Here is a 25,599-nt window from a genome sequence, read left to right as displayed (position 1 = left end):
GCCACCTCTGAACAAGATCAATGGCTTGCTTGATTAATGTTTGGGAACTGGTGACAATGACCTACACAGACTCTGATCCAAAGTGTGGCTATGGGAGTAAGGCTCAATTTGACAAATCTGTCAATTTCTCAATTGCTGAAAAAGCATGAAAGATCTATGGAGAAGCAAAAATCCTTTACCACCATAAAAAAAATAAAATATATCTCCTTTGGAGGCAACAGGACTCACCTTTTGTATACCCACTAGGAGGAGTAGATGGTGACCCATAAAGGCTGTTGCTAACATCTGTGAAGGAGAAACTGGGGGACCTGTCACCCCTACTCAGACTCAAGAAAGTTAGCAGACACATGTCTTGTAATCACAGTCACACTGGCTCCTTGACACTGCAAACTTCCTTGACTGAAAAATTTGGAGTGGATTACTTCAGGGAACATCAGGCCAAAGAGCAGGAAGACTTAGCAACCCACGTTCATTTTCCTACAGTAAGTATGGAGGGGAAGTATTAGTAAAACAAACAACAGGCTTTGCCCATAGGACTTCCAACAGTTGACCTTCCTTGAGGGACTTTCAGACTCAAGAAAGGAAAAGTAATATTCAACAAAGAACACTATCAAGGAAAAACTGGACCCCGTGCCAGCCTATGGGCACCAATGATCACAATTCCACGAATGAAAAGAATCTTACAAACTTCAGCCAAAACAAAACTTAGAAGCACATGATCTTATACTTAGAAGCACTTTGAGTGGCCAAGGAAACTGCAATTGTACTCACATTTATTCAAGAGCCATTTACATTATTTTCTTTAATTAGTGACACAAAGAGAATTGTCACGTTTAACTGCTAAAATACACATACAACTTTAGTAACTCTGGTCTCTTAGCAAAGTTAAATAAACATGTTGTTTTCTTTTTCTCAAGCTCTGGACAGGCAAGTATCTGTGATGAGTACCAGATTGGCATTTCAATAATATAAAAATAATAAGGGTGAGATTAGCTCTTGTTTTTCATAGGCAGTAAGTAGCCAGAACTTCCCTGACGACATGAAGTGGTTGTTTATGCCTACCACGGGAGAAGGGCTGGTACTGCTGCTTCCTATCGACTTTCGTGATGCTTGATTCCAGCTAGGAAGGAATAGGAACAAGGCCCCCAATATCAAGTAAACAGAAGAAAATCTGGAGCCCAGAGCTTACTGGCATAGATACAGTACAATTTTGTGCCTGTCCTCAATTAGAAAAATCACTGCTTGCCCAGGAGGCATCTGAGATTCCTTACTTTAGCTCTCTGTCTCTGGGAATATACTGTGTGACTGGTGTAATTTGTATCTGTTGAATACGTTGTTAACCTGCCTTCTTTTCCCTGTATCAAACCCTGGCTGACCCAATTTTATTATTCTATCCTCTCTATTCTCTCTTGCTGTGGCATAGGCTTTCAAACCTGAGGTGTGGCTTGGGTTAAAGGGAGTAAGAATGATAAGGCTCTTGGTGTAGTCAATCCATGATCCAATAAAGAGCTTCACAAGTAAAAACAGTTCATCTTCCAAAACCAAAGAAAAATTTGGAGAGGAACAGAAAGTATGAGTTGCCAAGTTACCATTTGAGAAATCCAGTTATCTTGACACTTCCCTTGAGGCATGCCCCTACTGTAGCTAAAAATGAACCTCTGCATCTTGTACATATTCACATACCCCTCTGGCTAGAAAAGAGGAAGACTGGTATGTAAAAGAAAACATGACAGGAAAAGCTTAGAGTGGATGTGTCAAATTCTTTTAGTGTTGGAAAAGCCCCGACAAGACCAGAAATGACACCCCCCAAAAATGCTGGGTGCAGAAATGGACAACTGCTCAAGTACACATACTAAGTGGATTAAGTCCCAGGACTTCAGCCAATTCGTGACTCTGCTTCCCCATATTCCTACCCCAGGAATGCAGTTGTCATTAAAGCAATGTTGTCTCCTGAAGCCCCCATTCTGGTCCCCAGATAAGAAAAATAAAGAGTGGGGAAACAAGTAGCTATATAACAGGGACACTATATTCCTGTCTCCCATGGCACCCCAACAAGGAATGATGGCAGCAAGGAAAAGACGAATGACAAGTAAGTGTGACAAATCTGAGTGAATAAAGACAATTAACAAATGGCATGAATCAATGGGGTGAACATTCACACCTTGACAAGGCAGCTGAAGCGAATTTCACAGCAGAAGATGACTTGTTCATTTACTTACATGTTCCGGCATCCAAGTTTCCATATGTTTGATTTCTCCACTAAGATGAAGCCTGGCCATGCAAGTACTCTACAGCCTCATGTTATACCCAGGGCTTATGAAAGGACAGTGAAGAAAGATAAACCCTAGCCCTTGTCTGTTGATTTGCCAAGGGCAGATGATACTCAAACCCAGAAGCACATTCCTCCCTCCAGTGCATTCTGCAAAGTTCTGAAGAGTAGTCAGGTTGAAAATTTGAGTGTATCTCCTAACTCTCCTCCCCCTTCTAGCTATTAGTCACAAAGAAGACATCAGTTAAAAGGAACAAGAATGTAAGGAATGGATTCATGCATGCAGTCATTTAACATACATGAAGGGTCTGGATGTCAGGCTACAGGCCACTTTGTTAACAAGACTCTTTCTGGGTCTTTCAGGAGTTTGAAGACAGTCTGGATAGATAGGTAGTAAGATAAAGAGGTCAGCTTTATAACCAAAGCAACCAATGATCTGCTTCCCTGCCCTCAATTCTACTCCAAAAGGAAGGGTTTTCAAGAGAATGAGCCATCTGAACTGTGCTTCAAAGAGGAGATGAACAAAAGGTAAGCCAGGGATAAGAAAGGGAACATGGATTTTTAGTTCTGGGCTTTAAGTCGGAAACACCACATAAGCATTCCAAAGGTTGACTTATTCAAGATTTAGTTACTGTAAGATTCCATTCCTAGTCCAGATTCTTTTCCCACCCACACTGCCTTCCGTTTCCGCTGTGCACAAGGGTAGCTACAGAAATGCAAGTGAGAAATGGAGGATTTCTGATATCTCAGAATGGGAACTTCAAATCTGCTTTTATTTTGCTGCATGACTATAGGCTTCAGTTTTATTAGCTATAAAGGAGAGATGTGATGATCTCACAAGGAAAAGACATATGTAGAAGAGATGTTTTCTTCTAGGTAGTTAGCAGCTCATTTGGTGGAGGGGGGAAACTGTTACTCAAGGTATTTAGCAAGTACTAACAAGTGGGAGCAATGAATCATTACAGACAGTTCTGCTCAACCTCAATGATGGTCACTCAGTGGCTCCACAGGAACATTCTCATTCCGAGGCTCACACTCTCAACCAAGGTGCTTAAGCTTCTGGCTCTTTCCTGCCTTCTGTGCTCATCCCACACCTAGTTCTTAAAACCAAACTACCTAACATATTAAGGTACCCTTCACTCAGAACAGTCACAATGTTCAGGTCAACCTGGCACAGAATGTAGCATAAGGTTCACCTATGACTGCCAAGTTCAAAGGAAGAATGACATCTCCTAATCCTACCAATCAGCTACAGGGCTAAGGAGAGATTTGGAAACCAGCTTTGTATAAGGTAGCCTCAGGGTCACTATCCATTATCCATCACAGGGCCACTTTCCTTGGATTACTTTAATAAGTGATCAAATAGTTCATGAGACTATACATGCCTCTAGCTTAAGAAACCCCCATGCCCTCTCTTCTGGCACAAGGCTGGATGCTTATGTACCTACAGCACATGAAGAGGGGAGAAAACAAATTAGCAACTAATAGTTATTGAATGTTTACCTAGCAATAAAGGGCTCTGCAATGGCTTAGGTGCTTTACAAGCAGAAGACTAAAACAGATCTTCAGAGCCACTGATGTTCCTTGCTTCCCTACAGAAGTACCAGACAGACCTTCAGCTAATAGTTCATCTGCACTGCCTTATGACTCAATTCTCACAGTGAACATGATATAGGTATTCTGAAGATGAGGAAATGAAATTTACAAAAAAAAAAAAAAAAAAGGAAACTTTATTCCTAAACACTACCCTTGGTCATGCATCAAACACAAGCAAAAAGTGTGACACAGACAAGACAAGCGGCTTCCCAGTCATGTGGTTACCCTTAACTGCTAAGTCACAAGACAGCAGCAGTTGGACCTTCATGTGGGGCTTGGGAAGGGGACAGAGGAATAAAATCTCACAAGTCTAAGCCCTTCTCTGTTATTAGGGCCACTGCTTTGCTTCTGCTGAGGAAAGAGCAAGTGTCACAGAAATTTCAGTTGGCCGATAGGATAGAAAACTACCCCAAACAACAATACCGTGAGATAAAGGCCAACGACAGCAGTTACTTAAAGTCACACTCCAATTACTGAGACAAATTACAAATGGCTCTTTGGTTTAACTGGAAAGAGAATAAAAGCTATTAAAAGATGATGGATGAGACGCTGGAAGTTACAAGGATGAACACAGTCAATTCACAAGAGTGTGGACAGGGCTTGGCACCTAACACAGAGCGGTCTAACAAACACATCCCACATTTCTGCCAGATACAGTAGAGCCCTAAAGGCAAAGACTGAGTCATAACCAATTACTCAGGAACCACCAGTTAAAAAAGCAAGGCATTCCTGAATTACACATTGGGCTCAAGATGTAGTTCTAGAATTTACTAGCTGGATAACCTGGATAAAGCACATAAAAATTCTTGGCCTCACTTTCTACAATGGTAAGGCAGGGATAACAAAAAACAGTTTCTGTGAAGTTCATGTGGAATGTTATAAAATATCTGTCAAAAACCAAACAAACAATTATCAGGCCTGTCAGCTATACATTAGCCCTGGGAAGGTTAACTATTGCTTTGTACCAAGCTACAAATGACCCCCACAAGGTAAGCTTTATGTGAGGCTCTAATTCTGTTGCTACTGGTTTCAAAAAGGCCTCTAAAAATACTGTGAAACCATGGTAATATATATATATTTATTTATATTATATAGTAAATATTATATATAATAAATATTGTATAACATATAAATATATAAATAATGTACCATATAATAAGTGTAATAACATAATATTATATATTAATAATAAGCCCCTTAACCATATTTCATGGTGGTATCAGGAACATTTGTGTACCAGATCCATACTGTGCTACATTTAAAAGGTAAATTTACCAAGTTTAGGACTGGTCTATACTAATGAGAAAAAAATTCTACCCACTCAAAGAGACTGTTAGATTCTAGTGTGTTTGTGTGTGTTAGAGAGAAAGAGATGAGAGAGAGAGAGAGAGAGAGAGAGAGAGAGGAAGAGAGGAAGAGAGGAAAAGAGAGAGAGAGAGAGAGAGAGAGAGAGAGAGAGAGAGAGAGAGCTGCCATCTGCAATCCCAGCCTAGCAGACTTTATTGGGAGCTGATGCTTCTTTAACACCCTAGCTCATCACTTACTGCTCTACAGAAACACAGACCTATTGAAACTGACCTCTTTCTGCTTTCTTGGAATTATAAAGATAATGACTTAAAAGCAGAGGTTTACCTGTTTGAGCCTGGGTAATTCTGCTCATGATAGTTACTCTGAGCACTGTAAAAATCTAGAAAAACCAGGCCAGGAAAGGGCACAGCAGACCAACAATCATTTTACTCAAGCAAAGTTCCCAGAGAGCGGCTGGGATGGGAACAGAGCTGTGCACCCCTATGCTTATTTAAACTGTCTCCTAGTTTTCCTTTTCCCCTTCCTGTTGCAAGCTGAGATGCAGCTAGTTGTTTACCATATTATTATTTTTAATCACTCATGTGCATGCAGAACATAAGAGTGACTGACTACACAATCATTTTAAGGAAAATGATGACACCTACACAGATAAACTGTGCTTTCACTTACTTGATCTCCCTCTGCTTCAGGCACCCATGAATGTCTCAGGCTAACAACCTTTCACTAGCCTCTTGTTCTTCCTTTTCTACTGAACAGTACACTATCTTTCAAGGTTAACTGACTAGGTTGGTAAGAACTCTAAGAATTCTTATCTGTCACTCAGGAGGATAGAACCAAAGCCCCCCCCCCACCCCTAAAGTCCTAAAAATCTCAAGGGACTGACACAGTATAACTGATGACAGAGAGCAGTGGGTAAACAGAAGTCAAGGGACAAAGAGCAATGATTCTCAACCATGTGCCAGATTTTAAAATACGCATTCTTTTTCATCTGCAGCTTGCTTAGTGTGACCACCCCTGTTACTGGTGAGATAACAGGGGCCAGAGCTCCTAGGGGTGCTGCAGACACAGCAGGAACATCTCCTAGCACAGTCGAGCCACCTCCTAAAGTCCCCAGGGTCTGCGGCTCTTTTGTACCCATCAAGTCGCAAGTAGAGGTGAATTCAGGTTCTAAGCCCACTACTAAGAGATAAAGAAAGCCAAGACAGAGCTGGAAGAGAACAAATCTTCTTTCTGGAAGAGCCCATAATCCACACAAAGAAAAGGCACATTCAAGATTAGTCTTGACTTATTCAGATGCCACCTGTTTTCTAATCATCTTACTGCTTCTGAGAAAGGCTGGGGCAAACAAAGTGTAGCCGGCAAAAATGGCACAGTGTACAGGTAGTTAAATGGGCCCATGAGGACACAGGTAGGCTAATTCAAAGAACCACTGAACTAGGAACTGAGAGATGTGGGAGACTAAGGAAAGTTTCTATCTCTAGATGGCCATAACTTCACTGCCAAAATGTGGGATTTCTCAAGCAATCACCTTGTTCTAAAGATGCTGGGCTCTTAAATGTCAGAGACTTAACAGATGAGTATAGATCAGTGGTTCTCAACCTTCCTGATACTGCAACCCTTTAATATAGTTCTTTAGATAGTGATGCTCCCCAACAATGAAATTATTTCATTGCTACATTGTAAGTGTAATGTTGCTAGTACTATGAATTGTAATGTAAATATTTGATATGCAGGGTATTTGACATGTGACCCACAGATTGAGAACTGATGGTATAGATGGATATGCTTAATCAAACCTATGCTTTATAGCCGAGGGCCTAGTAGCCATGAGAAGCAGGGTCCCCTAATGTACATAGCTAGACCCACAAAAAATGCTTTGATTAGTAGGAAGGCCCCAAATGACAGAAAAAAAAAAAAAAAAAAAAAAAAAAGGCCTCCTTTTCAAGAGGCAAATGTCATTTCTGTCCTGGAAAGCAGCTATGGGGTTAAGCATTTCTTACGTAAATTTACGTAAAACATCAGATTATCTTGCATTTCCCCCTACAACTTGATTGTGTGAGCTCTGTAGACAGCAATGTTATGTTGCAATGCCAGAAGGTTAGAGTTGCCTAAAAGTACTTGTTACCTTTCACACATGCTGCTCTTTTCACTCCATCCTCCATGCTACACTTAGAACAGCATGTCTACAAAGCAAATTGGAACATGCCCCAAAGTCTAAGGGATTTTCGTTCCTGTTGTTCTGAGGATAAAGTCCTGCTGTCCTTCCAGGCTAGTTATAACACTCTCTCCCCAGCAAGCTACAACTACAAAACCTCTTACTTCCTTGAAAGTGGTAGGGTCTCTCCCACCTCTAACCTGACCCCAAGCTAAGATATTTCTTCCTCTGACCAAGTCTCTCCTCTGGTGAAGACTACAGAAGATGAGAAAAGGCAGAAGGCTTGGGCTGGGTGTCCAACAGAATGTGTCACTGCCTCTGCTTGTCTGCCCAGGGACTGAGGGAGAAAGCCAGCAACTAGAGGATGCAGTGGCGACAACACAGCCTGCGTTCATGCCACATGCAGATGCGCCCACTCTTCCTTCTAAAGCATTAGAACACCCAAAATCGGGCAGTTTTCCTTCCAGAGTTTGAAGGTGTTGACAACAGAAGGCTGTCTTACTCATACAGAACTGAAGTCAAACGGGTCACAAATGCAATCAGCACAGTTAGTGACCGGGGACGACTCACAAGTCATGTCCTCACCCTACGCCCTTGATCTGGCATGGCTCTTCCCTCATCCCCAACATCTCTTTGCAAACATTAAATCTTCAGGTATGTGGTTGGCTAGAAAACGATGTGATGTGTGCACTAAGCTGCTGTACCGCTGTCACCTCCTGTAAACTACGAGAAGACAGAAAGGCAGGCCACATGCTACACTTGAACAGTGCAGAAAAGGCAAAAAATATTTAGTATTTAAATAGACAGACATGAAGGAATCAGTGATTTGCAGAAACTTTCTAGAGAAAATAAGCTAAAAATCCAATGACCAAACGCAGCTCAGTGGAAAATAAATGATTAAAAAAAAAAAAACAAAAAACCTTAAAAATGTTACATTTCAAGATGAGAAATTATACATGTCAGAGAAATAATGAAAGTTTTCATTAAGATAAGTAAGCAGTATAAACAGATTAGGTGGATATTTTGTTTAAAAAATTCTGATCAATGATCCAAAAAATCCACTAAAGGACAGTATTGTGAAATGAGCCACTTCCACAGGATGTGGAAGTTAATTAGGCAAGGAGTCAGGCACGGAGTTTTCCCTGGAAAATACTGAAAAACAAAGAAGCTTTAACACATACAGTTTCTTGGCCAAAGAGCAAGAAGAAAAAGAAAAGTCCACACAGGCAGCATCATGTTCACTGCTAAAGGTTGACAAGTTCCCAGAATTCACAGTGATGGGGCCACGGGAACAGGCAAGCAACAGATGTGGCGTTCAACCTTAATGAAATATAGGATCTTAAAATCAAACCAGTTTGCGACATTTAAATAAGATCACAATCACGTGTTTCTCCTTTTAATGAAAAGGAAAGCGGGTGTGGTGGTGTAGGCCTTTAATCCCAGCACTGAGGTAGAGACAGGATTGTCACAAACTCAAGGCCAGCCAGAGCTATGTGGGTGCAATCCTGTTTGAAGCGGAGAGAGGTTGAAAATGTTTATGACTGGTACTTTCTGTGTTTCAGGAGAAAAAAATAATCCTCTGCCCTGAGCAGTTAGAACAAGGACACCCTGAGAACTCAGTTTGAGCTGTAAGTTGAAATCATATCCACTGCCTTCCTAGAGTTCCTGGTTTACCTGTTGTAAAACTCTCAGGGAATTTCCACAGTTCCCAGCAAGACTAATACACACGCAGCAAAGATAGAGAACGCCATCATTTTTCACAATAGCAACAACTAGGTCCTTAAAAATAAAGGCATGTCTTCAGCTAAGATAAGGGAGAGGAGCTATTAACTAATCCTTTATTTCCTGTCTGGTCTAGGTTCCAGCAGAACATCATCAGTCACATTGCGGATGAATCTCGGCCTGTGCTCAAAGACCTGCAGGAGCCCTGCCCCCATCCCTCCCCTCCTTATCCCCCTCCCCTTCCCTTCCCACCCTGTCTGTCTGCAAAGCAAGCAGTGTGCTAAGGCTAAATCAAAACAGTCTGACAAAGCTGTAATAGGGCCTCTTAGTGCAGAAATCCATGTCCTCTGATGCACTGAAGGAAATGATGCCAAAAAGCCCATTAATCCAGATGAATGTATGGAGAACAAACATCAACACAGCGCATGACAAGCAACAGCACCCTGTACTGTACTCAGACCACTGTAAAGGTAGAGCATAACTATGGGGGCTACGTTCCCCACTGTCCATTAAATAATAAGAACCAAAACCCAGTCTTGGAGAAAACTCTCATTGTTTCAACACACTCAACAGAACATAGTGTTTTTTTGTTAGTCTACCCTGATTTTATAACTTACTAGTTTCTCATGCCAACAGATATGTGTACGCACTGTTTAGCATATTCAACCCACAGATTTCCCTAGCACTGTCCAGTAAGGATGTCTGTCTCAAGGTGTTTGCAGTTCCAAAACAAAGATTGCACAGAGGATAAACATCAAAGAAACAGAATGACTGGATCAGAGTTCTGATGGCAAGATTTAGACTCTATGAAGGCAAAGTCTCTTTCAAATAATAGAAGAGCATGCCACTTGGTAACTCAAGTACTAGTACTTTTTAAATTTTTATGCTCTGGGAATCAACACTCCAGAAGTCACAGATGTATAAATAAATAACCTGCCTACAGCTGCTATCCAACTTTACATGCATTTGCATAAAACATTATTTAAAACAATTTTAGAGAACCATACCTTATCTTTGCACTTTAACCAATAAAACAAAATTGGTTAAAGTACAAAGATAAGGCATGGTTCTGAAAGCAGGAGCTCAAAGCAGAAGTACATCCAAAGCACATCAAGGGTCAGAATGTTGCTGACTACATGAGCTACCTAGTGGAGGAAGACGAAGATGCCTGTAAGAAACAGTTCTCTCAGTACATAAAGAACAACATCACTCCAGACATGATGGAGGAGGTGTACAAGAAAGCTCATGCTGCTATCCGAGAGAATCCAGTCTATGAGAAGAAGCCCAATAGAGAAGTAAAGAAGTTGAACCGTCCCAAAATGTCTCTTGCCCAGAAGAAAGATCAGGTTGCTCAAAAGAAGGCAAGCTTCCTCAGAGCTCAGGAATGGGCTGCTGAGAGATAAAGCAATTTTTTGGTGAAGATTTTTTCATAAAGACAATAAACTTATTGGCCAAGCCAAAAAAATTGTATCAACCATAATAGAAAATTCATTAAAGTGATAAACACAATGGAAACTACAGAGGGCTGATAAAAGAACAAATATTCTAGGGGCATGCGCCTACAGTGCATGCTGCTATAAACAGCAATCTCAGGGTATGACACAAGCTAAATATGAAGACACAAAATCCCCTGAAATACAATGCTGGCTTTTAAGCCACCACTTCCAGCTGTCCCTTATGGCAAACAGGAAGAACACATCCAGAGGGTAGGCTGCTAATGGACACTGAAAACAAGCAACTTCTTCATCCAGATCAGCTGCCATCTGCAGGCCACAGGAAGGTGGCAGACAAGCCTCAAAGCCAGATAACAGCCAGAAGATAGCAGAGGGTAGGACACCTAAGAGCTTCATTTAAGACAGCAAGCAGCTCTGTAGAGCTAAGAGACTTGGGAGAAGTGAAGCACCAGACTCTATTCCTGCACCTTTAGCTTCTGAGATAAGCACATCAAAGGGAGAAAACAATAAGGACATTTGGAACTGGAAAACAAACTGAAATTTCCCTGAGGCCAGGGTCCACGGCTTCTTCAGCAGTGTGGTTCTTACAACGCTGGCAGACTCTGTGTACTCAAAGCCACTAAATGATAAGGTAAAAAACTTCAAATAACTCTATGATTTTGCTTTTCATTAGTGTGGTACTGGGGACCAAACCAAGACAAGCCCCTTGTGAATGCTAGGCAAGCACTCTGCAACAGAGTTGTACAGCACCCATTCCATATTAGAAGAAACTCATATCACCACAGAAAAGCTATATTGCATTTTTTTTTTCTTAAAAATTAAAGAAGCCACATATAACACAGAGGGGAGAACCAGGCACAATACCTGAGGTGCCTGTCTAGGAAAGATCCTGATTGGAACCCTGTCTTTGCCATTTACTATAAATAGCTGGCCTTCTGAATGCTGGGATTATATGGTCATGTGCCACGCAGCCCAGCTTTAAATTGTGTCTTCACTTACAAAATGGAATTTAGATTATATTTTGCTCCTGGGATCACCACAAGGTTAATGGTTTTGAACTAAAGTGTCTGCTTAGAATATTTCCCCTACACTATGTAAGACAGATTTGGGTCAGATCTTAACAGTCTCCACATTAATAATATTTTGAATGGGATGACTCATTGTTAGGGGCATGGGTGTGTCCCATATGTCTGGGCTACCAGCTATCAATATAATCCCTCAGTCTGTGAGATAATCAAAATTGGCTTTAAGGACATACTCAAAGACGTCCTTAATTTATTCATTTAAGATGAATAAATTAAACAGGTACACCCTGACAATAGGATATATTTAGTAATAAACAAACGAGCTATCAAGCTAGGAAAAGGTTGAGTGAGTGAAGATATCAGTCTGAAAAAGCTCTTTCATAACATGTGACTCCAATCATATGATGGAGCCTAACTATGGAGAAAGTAAGAAGTTCAGTAGCTGCTGGGAGTTGGGATGGCAATGGGTAAATGCGCACAGCACAGAGGACTTTCAGGGCACTGAAGCTGATACAGTGAAATAGATACTTGTCAAAAATCCATGGACCATCAAGTGGGCACGAAACCATGGGCTTCACTCATGGTACCGACTGTTACAGATATGCCACATGTTGACACATGATGTAATGGGGAGCCATGGTGCCAGTATGGGAGGGGGAGATCGGTGATGTGTGAGAATTCTGTATTTTCTGCTCAACTTTCCAGAAGTCTAAACTGTTCTTACAAAAAAAGGCATCAATACATTTCTAAACAAAGGGAGGACTTTTTCTAGACAATACTGAATATTCTCTCAGAAAGGGAACAGCAAAAGCCATCCCAGCCCTGTTGAGAAACACTGCTTAATAGCCCCTCCCTCATCTTTTTGCTAAAAAAAAATGAAACCTTGAATAGTCGCAGTTTCAAATAGGAACAAGTAGCTAACACTGAGAGTTGCATTTCAAAATCTGACATGTCACTTGAAGAAGGGAACATCACTTTCCTTCCAATTCTTCTCCAATCTGTTATATATACATTAGAAGATGATAAAAACAAATTCAATTCATAAATCTGATCAAGTCCAGTAGAGTCCCCAAAGCCAAGCTTAACAAATCTGCCCAATGGGACAGTCTGTGCGTGTAAGCATCTGTCTAGTCTATTTCAGTTTATGTTCACAATAGGCTCGTGTTTAATCTCACCATCCTTCAACTGTCTGAGGATGTCTCCTTTTTTATTTTTTATTTTCCCCCTTATGGCTTTCTTTTTTTATTTTTAATTATACTTTATTTACTTTGTATCCCCCCTCCACTTCCCTCCCTCCTCCCCTCCCAAGCCCTTCCTTCCTCCCCCTTCTCCACACACTCCCTTCCCCAAGTCCACTGGTAGGGGAGGGCTTCTTTTTCTTCCTTCTGATCCTAGTCTGTCAGGTCTCATCAGGAGTGGCTGCATTGTCTTCCTCTGGGTCCTGGTAAGGCTGCTCCCCCGTCAGGGGCAGGTGATCAAAGAGCAGGCTAATCAGTTTATGTCAGAAGCAGTCCTTGTTCCCATTACTATGGAACCCACTTGGAGACTGAACTGCCATTGGCTGGGATGTCTCCTTAATGAGAAAGTGTACCTAGCTGGAGGAGAGAATCTTAGCTGTTGACCCAGTTCCCACCTCCTAGCTATACCCTCCTAGTCCATTTCCCAGAATAGCGAGGGGTATTTTGATCAAATGGAACCCCATCAGGTTGTCTACCCTTACTCAAAATTAAAAATAAACAAACCCTAAAGATGCCATATTCGCAAGACAAAGGCTTAGTGTAACTGGGCCTGTCTTCTTTCCAATCTCTTCTTTGTACCCTTGCACTACAAGATCTCCTTGTTTCCTCAACACAACAGCCATGTTCCTGCTTCACTCTTTTTGCACTGCTGGTCCCCATACACCCAGTGATCTCCATCAGAGCTTTTGAGTGTTTTCTTCTGAGTCCGACCCCCATGCTCCCATGCCTCCCTCCCATCATTCCCTACCCTCCTTTGTCTTTTTCATAGTACCTCTCACCACCTAATATATTGTTACTACCTGAGGGATTATTTGTTTGATTTCCTTAGTCTGTATTTTCATTGTTTTTAGACAATTCCTACCACACTGGAGATATTCACAGTACAAATAGCCAACTATTTTCCATCTTGTCAGTGGAAAATTAGAAGAGTCATGTCAGTGTGTTAGTGTAGGTCCAGCTCAGCACTACTTGGGTTATTTGTCAATCATTACTTCTCAGGGTGCACTCGTCAATGTCCTTTACAGCATCCTACCATCATGAGGGCACCCCATGCACTGTCTTCATTAACCCTGGGATCAGGAAGACCAGGGTCTAAATCACACTTGGTTACCAAAGTGATTATGAAGTTAGAGTAGTTAAGCCTGATGTCTCTCAAATAATGGTGACAATAATACGAATATGAAAGAGTGCTTAAGAAGTTGTAAGAAGAGTTAAACATAGGAATGTCATTGTACTGCAGGAAACCTAGCAAACAGCAAGCACTCTTGAGGTATCAGCCTTTGTTACAAGTGCCATTACTTAGCATGTGGCTCACTCACCAGATCTGCTGTCTTCTATTTATGCAAGTCATTATAAATGTATGCCATAAGTGATTCCCTGTGAGCAGCTACTTGGATAATGGCTTCTTTTTAAATGCCTCCCTCCCCACATTGACAGTCTCTTAGCCTCTGATAAATGTCCTTTTTTTAAAGCCACAAAATCAATTCAGAAGCAAAAAGAAAACCTTATCCATCGTCATTAGCACAAAGCCCCCAAGGATCTGCATGGTCAAAGGTCTGAGTAGAATCAGTCCTTCATCTCCACCTAAACTTTTTACTCCAGAGACCAAGAGACAGAGAGGTCAACAGCCTTAGGGCACAAAAAGAATAACCAGCTTTTGCTCAAGATTAAATTAGCAGATGCAATGATGAAAGGACCTGGGAAACCATTTGATTTATGCATTCAGGGTGTGTTTCAATTCCAGTGAAGCACAGAGAGTGTTCAGCAGCCACGTGTAGCTTAACATTTATTCATATTCGCCACTTGTTTTATCTCTGTGGTTCTACTAAAATTGGAGTCTTTGGGGCCAGGAATAGAGAGCCAAATGGAACTGGAACAGGAACTGTCAAGTACTGCACCCAGCTCAGCCTCTGCACCACTGGCCTCCTTGGACTAGAACACCCCTGTCTAACTTTTGCCATGCTCATACCTCAGGACAGAGCTCAAAAGTCATTTCTTCCACAAGATATTCTTGGAGCAATCCCATTCCTGCTCCATCAATGTCCCCTGTTTGGCTGAGTGCTTCCTGAGACATGGTTTTAAAAGACATGAACACACAGGCAGGAATAATAACTCACAATCTCTCACCCCTGCGTTGGGAATGATGGAAGTCCATGTCCAGCCAACAATATGGTTCCTTCTTAGCGGTCATCACTACCTGAATTTATCTTTACATCTCCTCACTTTTGTCTGTCTCTCCTATAATGTACCCTCTCCACACACAGACACACACACACATCTGCTGTAATCCCTACCACCTAGAATAACTGCTATCAAACACTGAACATTCAATTTTAATAGCTCTTAAGTAAAGAGATACACTGAAAGTTGAGGAAATACCATTCAATTAACTGCAAGCCAAAAGTTTTTATCTACTTGTGTAAAAAAAAAAAACTGATGGTCACACACAAAAAAATATGCTCTTGATCTATGCACACATAAGCTCTAGGGACAGGCTCAGAAAGCTAGGCCACGCCACTCACACCAATTAGACCAGTGACATCCACTTCTGCCTACTGTGGCTGGTGCTGGAACTAAGCTGGCAAAATCTTACCTGCCACAGGCCTGCAGTTATTCTCTTACTTTTTTTTTCTCCTGTCAGACTTTCTCTTCCCTGTAGAAAGACACCACTCTCAAAATTTAGGTGTTTCTCACCTCGAACTTGAGCTTCGAATAGACAGCACAGGGCCAAAGTATCTCTAGTCCCAGTCTCTATGCTTTAATTTCCCAGACATGAAACTAAATGACTTAGGACAGTCAAAATGCCAGCTGGCAATCCCAAAGGACTATGGCTGAGGTCCTGTAATCTGAAGACAGGTAGGTGTTTATGGCTTCTTTCTGCTGCAGTATACTGATTTTTCCTAAGATATATTTCTTAAAGCTTTTATAGTAAGAGAGACTTGAGAGATATAACTTTTGCACACTAAAGCTTCAGTGAGCTGCTTCCTCCTTTACAGTTGTCTCCACTTCCTGGAGTAAAACTGAGTAAACAGTTACATTTTAAAATCAATAAAACAAATTTGCCCTTAGTATATAGCATTCTTGAATATTAATGCAATCACAAGCACTTTCTTATAATGAGAGAAAATTTAAATATATTAACTATCTGTTTGGTCAGTTTAGAGGACCAAACCCGAGGCTTATGAGCATGCTGTGGAAACCCTATACCAATGAACTATACCCACGCCATTAAGTTAGTAGTGAGTCATGGCTTCAGACTGCATCCCAAAGATGAAAAACATTCCACAAAGATTTTCAGTTGTCAGGTTTAAAATATAAGATATTAGAGTATTTTCTCTTGGAGCTCGAGAGATGGCTTAATGGTTAAGAGCACATGTTGCTCTTGCAAAGGACCTCAGTTTGATTTCCAGAATCCACATGGTGGATCAAAACCACCCATAACTCCAGTTCCAGGGAATCTGATACCATCTTTTGGCTTCTGTGAACATCAGGCACAAATGTGGTACATAGACATGTGGGCAAAAAACCCATATGCATAAAAATATAAAATAAATCTTTAAAAAATTAAAACAATCTTTTCTCTTAATTATTAAATATTTTCAAATTAAAAAGAAACCCAAATCCACATTATTGATTAAAATGAGATTTCTAATTATAGGGACATACCAAGGATGAAACAGATTACATAACAAATAAAATACAAACCAAACAGACTAAAATCCACATCAGATCTCCAAGATGGTATTTTAAGAAGTGTTTCACAAGTGCAGGGTCTTTTGGTAGCACAGTGTCGATTTTGCTCATTTTAGCAACAATGGGACTCTCCGATGTGGACAGTCCTAAAGCAGTCTTCTCAGCAAAGCATCAGTTTTTATATAAATTTCTGACAGATAGAAGATGAAACTCTAATCCCTTAAATACCTGTCAACCAGTAAGCAGCAGGTGTGTGAAATGACAGTGAGGCATCTACACAGGGAAGGGAGGCAATAGGGTAATCTTGGTGATAAGAGACAAGGTGAAACCTACACTATTTGAAACTCTAGCAAAACCTCTGATTCTCTAGCCGACATCCCGACTTTACCATATTACTAGCCATCGTGACATGGCTAGTTGCAGTAACTGCTTTGTGCCAGCTTTCCCATCCACAAAATGAGATCTGATTATTTACCACAATGGGAGGGGTGCTAAGGACAACTGAAGGACAGGACTACACAAGCCTATTCCCTGCAAATGATAGAATAACTTGTTACAGCTTCCGGTGGGACACAATGAAATAAAAAAATTATCAGGATGCAGTAAGTTCTATGCATCAATTAAAAGGCTTGTTTTAATTAAGCAAGACCGATTAGCCACTTTACTTATCTAACAACATTCATCCCCCCACCAACCTCTCCTTGACCCCAGGAGTCATCAAATTGATAGGACAGATGGGAGAAATGTGTAAACTTCATGGTGATGGATGTGTCATGAAGTGAATTAACCACAAAGGCAATTATGTCATAAAGGCAGCAGTAGAGATATTAACTAGACAGAAAGCTCAGAGGATCAGCTCTGAGAAGATTTTATTAGCCAAACCACAAAATCCCTCCTAAACACACATCCACAATCTCATGAATAGGTCACACAACTCATAAATTCTGTCATGAAATCAGATTTTTCTTTAAATTAAAAGAAGTCTGAAAGCTTTCTTTAAGAGGACCACTGGATGCCTGTCAAAGGACACAGTCTATGCTCTGCCCACCCACAACTGGCAGTAAGTTTTCTTAGTAACACTATCCTCATCTTCCTGTACACTTGAGCTTTACACAAAGAAACAGCTTCATATGATGCCAACACTTGTAGATTATACTTTACTTGAGAATAGACCATTAAGATTTGGGCTGAAAGATCACGTTGGGCCAGAATCAGGAAAGGAAAGATATCAAAAGATAACTCTTTGCTATTGAGAGGTAATTTTGATATTTACATTCCTATTGAGTTACTGAGTAGGCTTAGTATAGGCTACTACCAAGTCACTCTGAGGAAGGGGATTACCAGGGTAGACTGTCAGCAATGTCTGCTGGAATGGGGAAGTATGTGATGGGAGAGAAAGAGAAGTGGACCAGTTTGAGCACTATGAAAAGAGGTGGAAGTGGAGACAAGAGGGTGGAGAGGAAGAGCCTGATTTGAGTAGCCTGCCCTGCTACCTGAGGCCGTGAAGTCCAGGCCAGGCTGCCTCTGAGAGACATGTCTGGGTCTACGGCCATGTAGCAGCAGGAGTTTGTGTCAATGTCTGGTCCATATTATTACCAAAGGCCATATTGCCATCCCTGGTCTAGGCTGCTGTCTGGGGCCATGCTGATGTCTAAGGGCTGCACAGGCTGCCTCTCACTGGCTGCAGCACTCAGGAGAACTGAACCCACCCCTCACAGGAGCAGTGCTGGAGATGGCCCCGGTGGTTATGGGTGTAGGAGAGCTGATCAACTCAGCTACCACCCAGGTCTAGATCCAGGACTTTGACTTGGCCCACCACAACATCTAGCTCATCTATGAACTTCTAGAACATGTAAAAAAGAGCCAGTCCTGCAGATTCACAGCTGCAGGATCTCCATGACACAGGGCAACAACAGGATATCTAAGAGAAGTCCAGTGAAGATCTAGAATTGATGGTAGAAGCCTGAGGCCTTGAACCAGACTACTGATTCACTGCAATGAGCATTTGCAAGTAAAGCTGTTTGGACAAAAGGGTATCTATGTGACACACTACAGCTTCCACGGTGAGATGGTCTCTTTTGGTTTTTTTAATTTTTAATTTTATTTATTTATTTATTTTTTGGCGGGGAGATTGCAAGGGTAGAGGGCAGATTTGAAGGGACAGGGAGATGAGTGGGATTGAGGTGTCTGATGTGAAATTCAAAAAGAATCAATAAAAAGTTTTTTAAAAAAGGAAAAAACTAAGCAATATACAAGTTTCTTATTACTTGACAGAGCAATCTTCTTATGGCAAGGGATCATAAAACAAACTCAGTTATTAAAATCTACTTTAGTGTAAGTCAAAACACCTCCAGATAACAGCGAATCGTTGAAATGATGGCAATCTAAATTCAGATCACAAGAATATGCACTGTGCTCCTTCCAAAGAAGAGGTCCAAATCAGTGCTGAACTTCACGGGGGCGGGTGGGAGCACACATCTGCTCTTCCTACTAAATTCTAAGTGGACACCACCCAGTTCAAAGAAGCCAAAGAGCGTCCCTAAAGGGTGTGGCTGTCACTGTTGCAGGAGCATATCAAATGACACCTTTAAAACAGCAGGAACATGACTCAAACCCATACTATATTTCATTCAACACACCTAAGCAGAACACAGTAATACTCAATGAAGGGTGTGGGTTGGGATTCTGTTTTAAAAAGAAGCACTGCCACCCACACCTACACCTAGGGGACGCCTCTCTTCCTTTGACAGCCAACGTCCTCTTTGTTAGGCACTGAACATACGGGTTGCCTTAAATACCACATGAAACAGTGTTTTGGCCTGACTTGTCCTGAAGATATGTCCAAGAGGTCCCATGCAGATAACAGTTAGGGAACTTAAGGGTAAGTAAGTAGAGTCACATAACAACAGGTTATGCCTTACACCTTTGTTTTATTTTGTTTTTGTGTCTGTTAACGACTTTAACTTTATTATATAAAAAATATAATTGACACAGCAATGAGAACAAAACCACTTGAAGGCTATAATTTAAAGAATACAATAACAAAAAAATCTAATTGTGCATTTGGTTTTAGCAAGACTACATGTCAATGTTATCCTCACAATACAGATTTATAGACAACCATCAACCAGAGACAGAATAGTTCCAATGTGATCCTAACAGGGCTCATTTCCTGCTCCCTAGAACATGAAATATTTCCAGAATTATAGCTCCTGTTTACAGTGCTGAAACAGCAAAAATTTTGAGCAAACTTTTAATTCTTTCCTGTGGAGCCAAAAACCTCCAATGCCCCTTTCAGTGCCATTCAGTGCTTGAACCTCTTCTAAGTCTGGATTAAAAAATCCATTCACAAATGAGATACACAATTCAATCACTTTTTTTTTTTTTTACTTCAAACTTTTCTTTTCCAAAATTTAAACAGCACAAGGCCAACATTTCCTCTATAATCTTCATCTATGGCATTAGCTCCTACACCTATGAAGAGCTTTGCAGCCAAGCCAGATCGTGGAGCTACTCTTCCACAGCACCCAGAAGGAACAGCTATATGAATGTCTGTTTTCACAACAGCTTTCTCCCTGGGTGGTATTGTACAATCATAGGCACTGTACAGGTCAGAGCCCATGGCGGCCCGATCCTTGGGTGGGTGCCATGGCATGCTCCAAGAGCCAGAGAAGTGCCATCTTTCGCCCTGAGCCCGCTTTCTGACAGAGCCAGCCACAACCTTCTGCAGAGCAGGGCATGGCAGCGAATGGAGGAAAGCAGAATGCCCACCTTACAGCGTTTAATGGTCTCTTTTAAGACCATTCTCATGTTGACCCGTTCAAAAGAACACCACATAAAACACATGGCACTGGGAAAGGCCATCAGTAATCAGTATCAGTGTCAACATTTTGTTTCTATCTCAGTTTTTAGTTCCTTCAAAAACAACATTCTGAGATGAAGCTGACATTGGAGCATCTGTGACTGCCTCTTGTCTAGGGAGGTAAAAGTTTTTCCTCAAGCACAATGTTATTCTAACTATCCTTCTGGATAAATATTATCAGATCAGATAGGGCAGCATAAATGTAATCAAAGTTAGAATACAGTGTGAATTTCTTAATTTACAGGACTTGTGTGGTCACCAAACATTTGTTACTGTGAACAGACATCTGAGAAAGGAGGAAAGATCTATTTTTACAGCAACAGAGGCAGGAATGCTTCTTCCTCACTTTGGCCAGGAGTCCCTTCCATATAGTGCTCTGCCTGAGGGACGTTCACGCCTTTCTGCTGTTCTTATGAACTCACTCAGTCCTAGGAGAGCAGGATCTGGTGGCCCAACTGTCCCTCCCTTGGGGAGTGTGCTACTCTCCTCTGGTTCTCTTCCTCATCCGAAGTGTGTTTCAGTTCTGGAGCTCAGGATTAGGACTACTACCTGTAGAACAAGATTGATGTGGAAAGTGGATGGTCTGACTGGCCTCCACTTGGCCTTCTCTTTTTGACATGTTTCAAAATTTATCTTACAACCCAAGCAGTTTGGCTTTTTCCAGCCCCCAGCAAATTCATCATCCCTTCCTCATGGTTGGCAACATAATTTCTCACATTTTTACTGAAAAACTACAACAAAAACAAACATTGTAGCTCTGAGCCATTTTCACAGTTTTAATTTCTACTTTTGAAGTAATGATGAGTTACAATGAAGCCTCAGGCCAACGCAGCAGCATTACTGAGAGGATGGATAATCTAAAAGACCCACCTTACTTCCTTCAGAATGCAATCCTTCCATGTTCCTGATTTTCAGAAATTAGACAACATGAGAGATGTCAGAGCACCTTGCCAGTCATCAAGATCTGAATCTAAACCCACGACTTGACCATTCTGTACCTTTATATCTGAAGAATACACAGTGAGGTTAGATGAAGGAGGAAAGCAGAGATCAAAGTGGGGACAACTGGCTCTTGTTCCATGTCTTCTGTGACCTTAGTTGAAATGAGGGCACAGAATCCCAGGTTTATACCCTTGCTAGCCACCCTGAGCTGAGGGACAGTCATGCAAATTTCTCTTCCCGGTTTTCAGGGACTACACACCACTGTCAGTTTTTCATAATGTTCTAGATGCCAATTCCTAACAATCGTTACTTGTCAAATGGCTTACCCTTCAAATTGTATGGGTCAAGTTTAGATGGCTTAGAAGGTCAATCTAGAACTTAGGGATTCTGAATAAGGGCAAGACCTTCTCAGTCCCTGTAGAAAATGAAGTGGCCTTTTTTCTTGAGAGGAGACACTAGGCCTATCCAACTGCTACTACTGTGGAGCTCTTCACAGTAAACTAATGTGACCATGTGGAAATCACCTCCTCTCAGGACCAAAAGGACTAGAATACATGTCACTATAAGTCTTTCATGAAATAATACTCAATCATATCCTAAAAGCAAGGCCCTGACCCAGTGTAAGAGGAATTAGAAAGTAACTCATATGTGTTAGTACACAGCCTTTGATCTAGACTGAGCATGAACATTCACTCCATTATTCCTGAAAATGCTTCAGTATTAAGTGAGGCTGTCTCAAGAAGCTGAAACCTAAGATCATCTAAGTTACATGGGAGAAAACATCAACCAAGAGGATCACTTAATCTGTAGGTTTCTTACTATGCTGTCTCTCATGGCCTCCCCCAAAGCAGGGTCTTGGACATACCATAGACAGTTTGCAGATGTAGCTGAAGTAAACTTACTTATAAAGAAGCTGTGGGGGTAGATGACCAATATTGAACAAGTAAGAATAATCCAGGCATGAGAGTATATACCTGTATCTCCAATAGCAGGGATACTGGGAAGGAGTTGCGGTGAAAGGCTTCCACCCGATTAAACACATCAGCAGATACGTGGAGTAACACCATGCCGTGGGAACAGTATATTACAGTATCAAATGCTCACCTAACAAATTATCAGATGCTGCAGCTCATATTCACCTATTATTTTTCCCTCCCGTAAGTTCCTCCGTCAGATGATATACTAGGGCTGGGGCAACAAAAAAGCAACTGATTCGTAACACCTGAGCCCACTGGCTGATATGAACATCAAACAGAGAACAAGTATGAACACACCATCCATCCATCACATGCTTCTTGAAACAAATAGATACTGTCCCACCTCTCCAAAGCAAGAGGAAAGGATAAACTAAACTGGAATCTGCAGAGGAATGGTAGGTCAAGTTAAACATCAAAGGCGCCGCAGATGATGCAGAACTCTGCATGAGAGCTGCTTGAACAATTTCTTAGGAAATGAAAGGGGAGCAGAGACTTACAGAGATGTAGTAAGCAAAACTATGGAGTTTTATTTTGGTACTGATTTGAAAAAAAAATCAACATTTGAAACTACTGGGGAAATCTAAGCCTTGATTGAATATTTGTAAAGATATTAATTATTATTGTTAGGTTTTTAAGGATGGTAGTGGCACTGTACTAGAAACAGCTTGTAGTTTTACAGATGCACACTGATCTGATAGAAGTATCAGTAAAATTATTTGATGGGAACTGCTTCAAATAACCCAGTGGGAACATGAGGAAGTATATGAGTAAGGAAACAATAAGTTAATGAATATTCAAGCTGGGTATGGGAAATGGGGCTTACTAACCCTCCCGTCATTCACATGTTTTAAAATTTTCTAGTGAAATATGGTTTTAATCCCAGCACAGAATAAAGAAAACAACTATAACAAAACGTCAGTTGTAAGAGCAAGTGTACACGCTCTGCAAAAGTCACCAAGGGAAAGAAGAAGGATCAGCAACAGTCGAGGGCATCATGGTTTTAGATGTATCTACAGACAAGAGAACTGTGACCTCTCTTACAGAACTGTTCTGTCCTACCTCCAAATATCCAGCTCTTTGCTCTTTCCAGACTTTAAGACTAAGTCCTTTCAAGATATTAGGAATTTTCCAGTGTTTGCTTCACAGTTAGCAGAACTCTCCTGGACTTAGCTTATCTGTGGCCCTCGGAATCTGGACAGCAGCATCAGCCTCAGCACCAGCCACAAATTGTCTCTGGCCAGTAAGATGGCTTAGTAGCTAAAGCCAGCAAGACCTATGTCCAGTCTCCAAAACCCATAAGGTGGAAGGAGAAAACTGATTCCTGTCAGTTGTCCACTGACCTCCAGAAGTGCATTATGGCACACATTACATACACACACACACACACACACACACACACACACACACGCCTAACTAACTAACTAACTAAATAAATAAATAAATAAAAGAAGCAAGGAAGAGAGGGAGAAAAAAAGGAAGGGAAGGAGGGAAGGAGGGAGGGAGGGAGAGAGGGAGGGAGGAAGGAAGGAAGGAGGCAGGCAGATTCTCAGGCTGTACACCTGGCCTGTTGACTCAGTCAGTCCCTGGGTGGAGCCCAGTAACCTGTTGTAACAAGCCCTCCAGGTACAGCAGTCTGAGGAGCACTGGGTTATTCTGTCTGTTCAAGAATGGCTTTCTGGATCTCAGTATAATGCATGGGCTGGCTAGAGAAAGACTGCAAAGAACCAGGACGTGAGAAGAGCTGAGTACACAAGGCTGTGCCAGGCACTCATGTGTCATCCATCTTGGTGGTCAACCACTCCAGATGCTACTGTGATCTCAACCTGCAGGTTAGGAAAATAAAGTGAAAGGAAACTAAATCCTTGTGACATTCGTGTTGCAACATGGAGGTCGGAATCTCAGTCTGTCTATGCCTAAAGCAGATTCCCAGCCACACTGGAGACAGGCATAGAACCAACATTCTCCCCGTAAAAATAGCTATTTAGCTTGTTCAGCCTTTCAGTCAGTCCTGTAATTCTGGAGTTGGGTTTGCCTCTGTTACTCAGCCAAAGATCTAGGGAAGGAGTACCACAGGAAAACATCAAATGCTGGGTGTCCAGTACACGGTAACAGAGTCACAATCATGATGTAAGCCAGAGAGCAAGCTGAGGAAAGCACGCTTCCTGTGCAGGTATAGACACTGTGTTCTGAATCTTCTCCCTTGGAGTTTCTCTTTTGGTTTTTCGAGACAGGGTTATTCTGTGTATCCCTAGTTGTCCTGGAACTTGCTCTGTAGACCAGTCTGGCCTATAACTAGACATCCGCCTCCTAGAGTTCTGGGATTAAAGGTGTGCCAGCATGCCCTGCCTCCTTTAGGAGCCTAATGGATTTTCATGAAGAACCAGGAATTCATCGTTAACCAAATCCTCTTAGACCTATAGTACATTTTGGAAGAGGAGGCAGATGGACTAATAGACCAGTGGCTAAAATTCAGAGCAAGCCCATGAGCAAAACTCCCTATAGCCTTCAGGAAAATTGTTAAGTATTTTATTGATGGGATACCACTCCCACATAAGTCCTCTGTCTTTACCAAAACAAACTGACCTTATAAAGGACCACTTCCTCCTATGTCTTTGTTGCCCTCAAAGAGATCATATGTAAATTTAGTTCTCCTTCACCATCTCCTGCATTAAAAAGGAAATCGCTATTTTGGTTTGCAATAATGGGTCAGAGAAAATAACTTAAAATAACACCTTTCATGCAAAGTTTCTGTAGCATTATCTGTAGCCATGGACTGGCTTTGTGATATTCTGGAACTCAGGTACACTGTCAAAGCAGGCAGCTGCAATCTGAACACAGGACAATCCTTTCAGAAGTAGAACAATTATACTCAACATCCTATAGCAGGACATCAAGAGGTTCCAACTAAAGAAAAACTCAACATCAATGCCTAAAACTAACAGCCCAGAATAAGCAAAGCTTAAAAGGTTTTACCATAAACGCTGCCTACATTCTGCATGAACTAAAAAGCCCATGACTCTCCACCACAAGCTCAATTTTAACAGTTTACAGAGGAAGATAATGAATCCTCCCCTGCAAAAAGACATGTTATCTGCAAAAAGATGCAACCATCCCAGCTATGACATGCCCTTGCTCTTCTCTCTCTTCCCTTTAGGACAGCCCTAGAGAGCACTGGCTGCTTTTGCGCAAAATCTTTTACTATCTACCCCTCGATTGGCACTAATCAGTGTCACAGAAAGTAAATTTGAAAATACAAGTACTGCATGAAAATGATCTCTATCAATGGAAGAATAGGATGAGCTACCCTCAATTTGGTCACAAAAGGTCATCTTCAGAAGAGCCATTTGTGAAGCTCTCC

General features: G+C 41.5%; 1 protein-coding gene and 1 pseudogene across 9 annotated transcripts in view; both read right to left on the bottom strand.

The window, feature by feature from the left end:
* Window positions 1-25,599, bottom strand: part of Asap1 (ArfGAP with SH3 domain, ankyrin repeat and PH domain 1) — a 312,808-nt gene that overhangs the window by 160,654 nt on the left and 126,555 nt on the right. The window contains exon 4 of one of the 9 annotated variants that reach the window (XM_060389357.1): window positions 19,371-20,871. The exons of the other annotated variants lie outside the window; for them this stretch is intronic. Coding sequence (XP_060245340.1) covers window positions 20,824-20,871 — 48 coding nt within the window. The 3' untranslated portion in view covers window positions 19,371-20,823. Of the gene's footprint in view, window positions 1-19,370; window positions 20,872-25,599 lie in introns of those variants that run through there. 9 annotated transcript variants of the gene reach the window in all.
* Window positions 19,371-20,200, bottom strand: LOC110553465 (deoxyuridine 5'-triphosphate nucleotidohydrolase-like; annotated as a pseudogene).

This window comes from Meriones unguiculatus, chromosome 8, assembly GCF_030254825.1.
Source record: "Meriones unguiculatus strain TT.TT164.6M chromosome 8, Bangor_MerUng_6.1, whole genome shotgun sequence".
NCBI lineage: Eukaryota > Metazoa > Chordata > Mammalia > Rodentia > Muridae > Meriones > Meriones unguiculatus.
The sequence above is the reverse complement of the archived record's forward strand: the minus strand, read 5'-3'. Positions and strand labels throughout refer to the sequence as shown.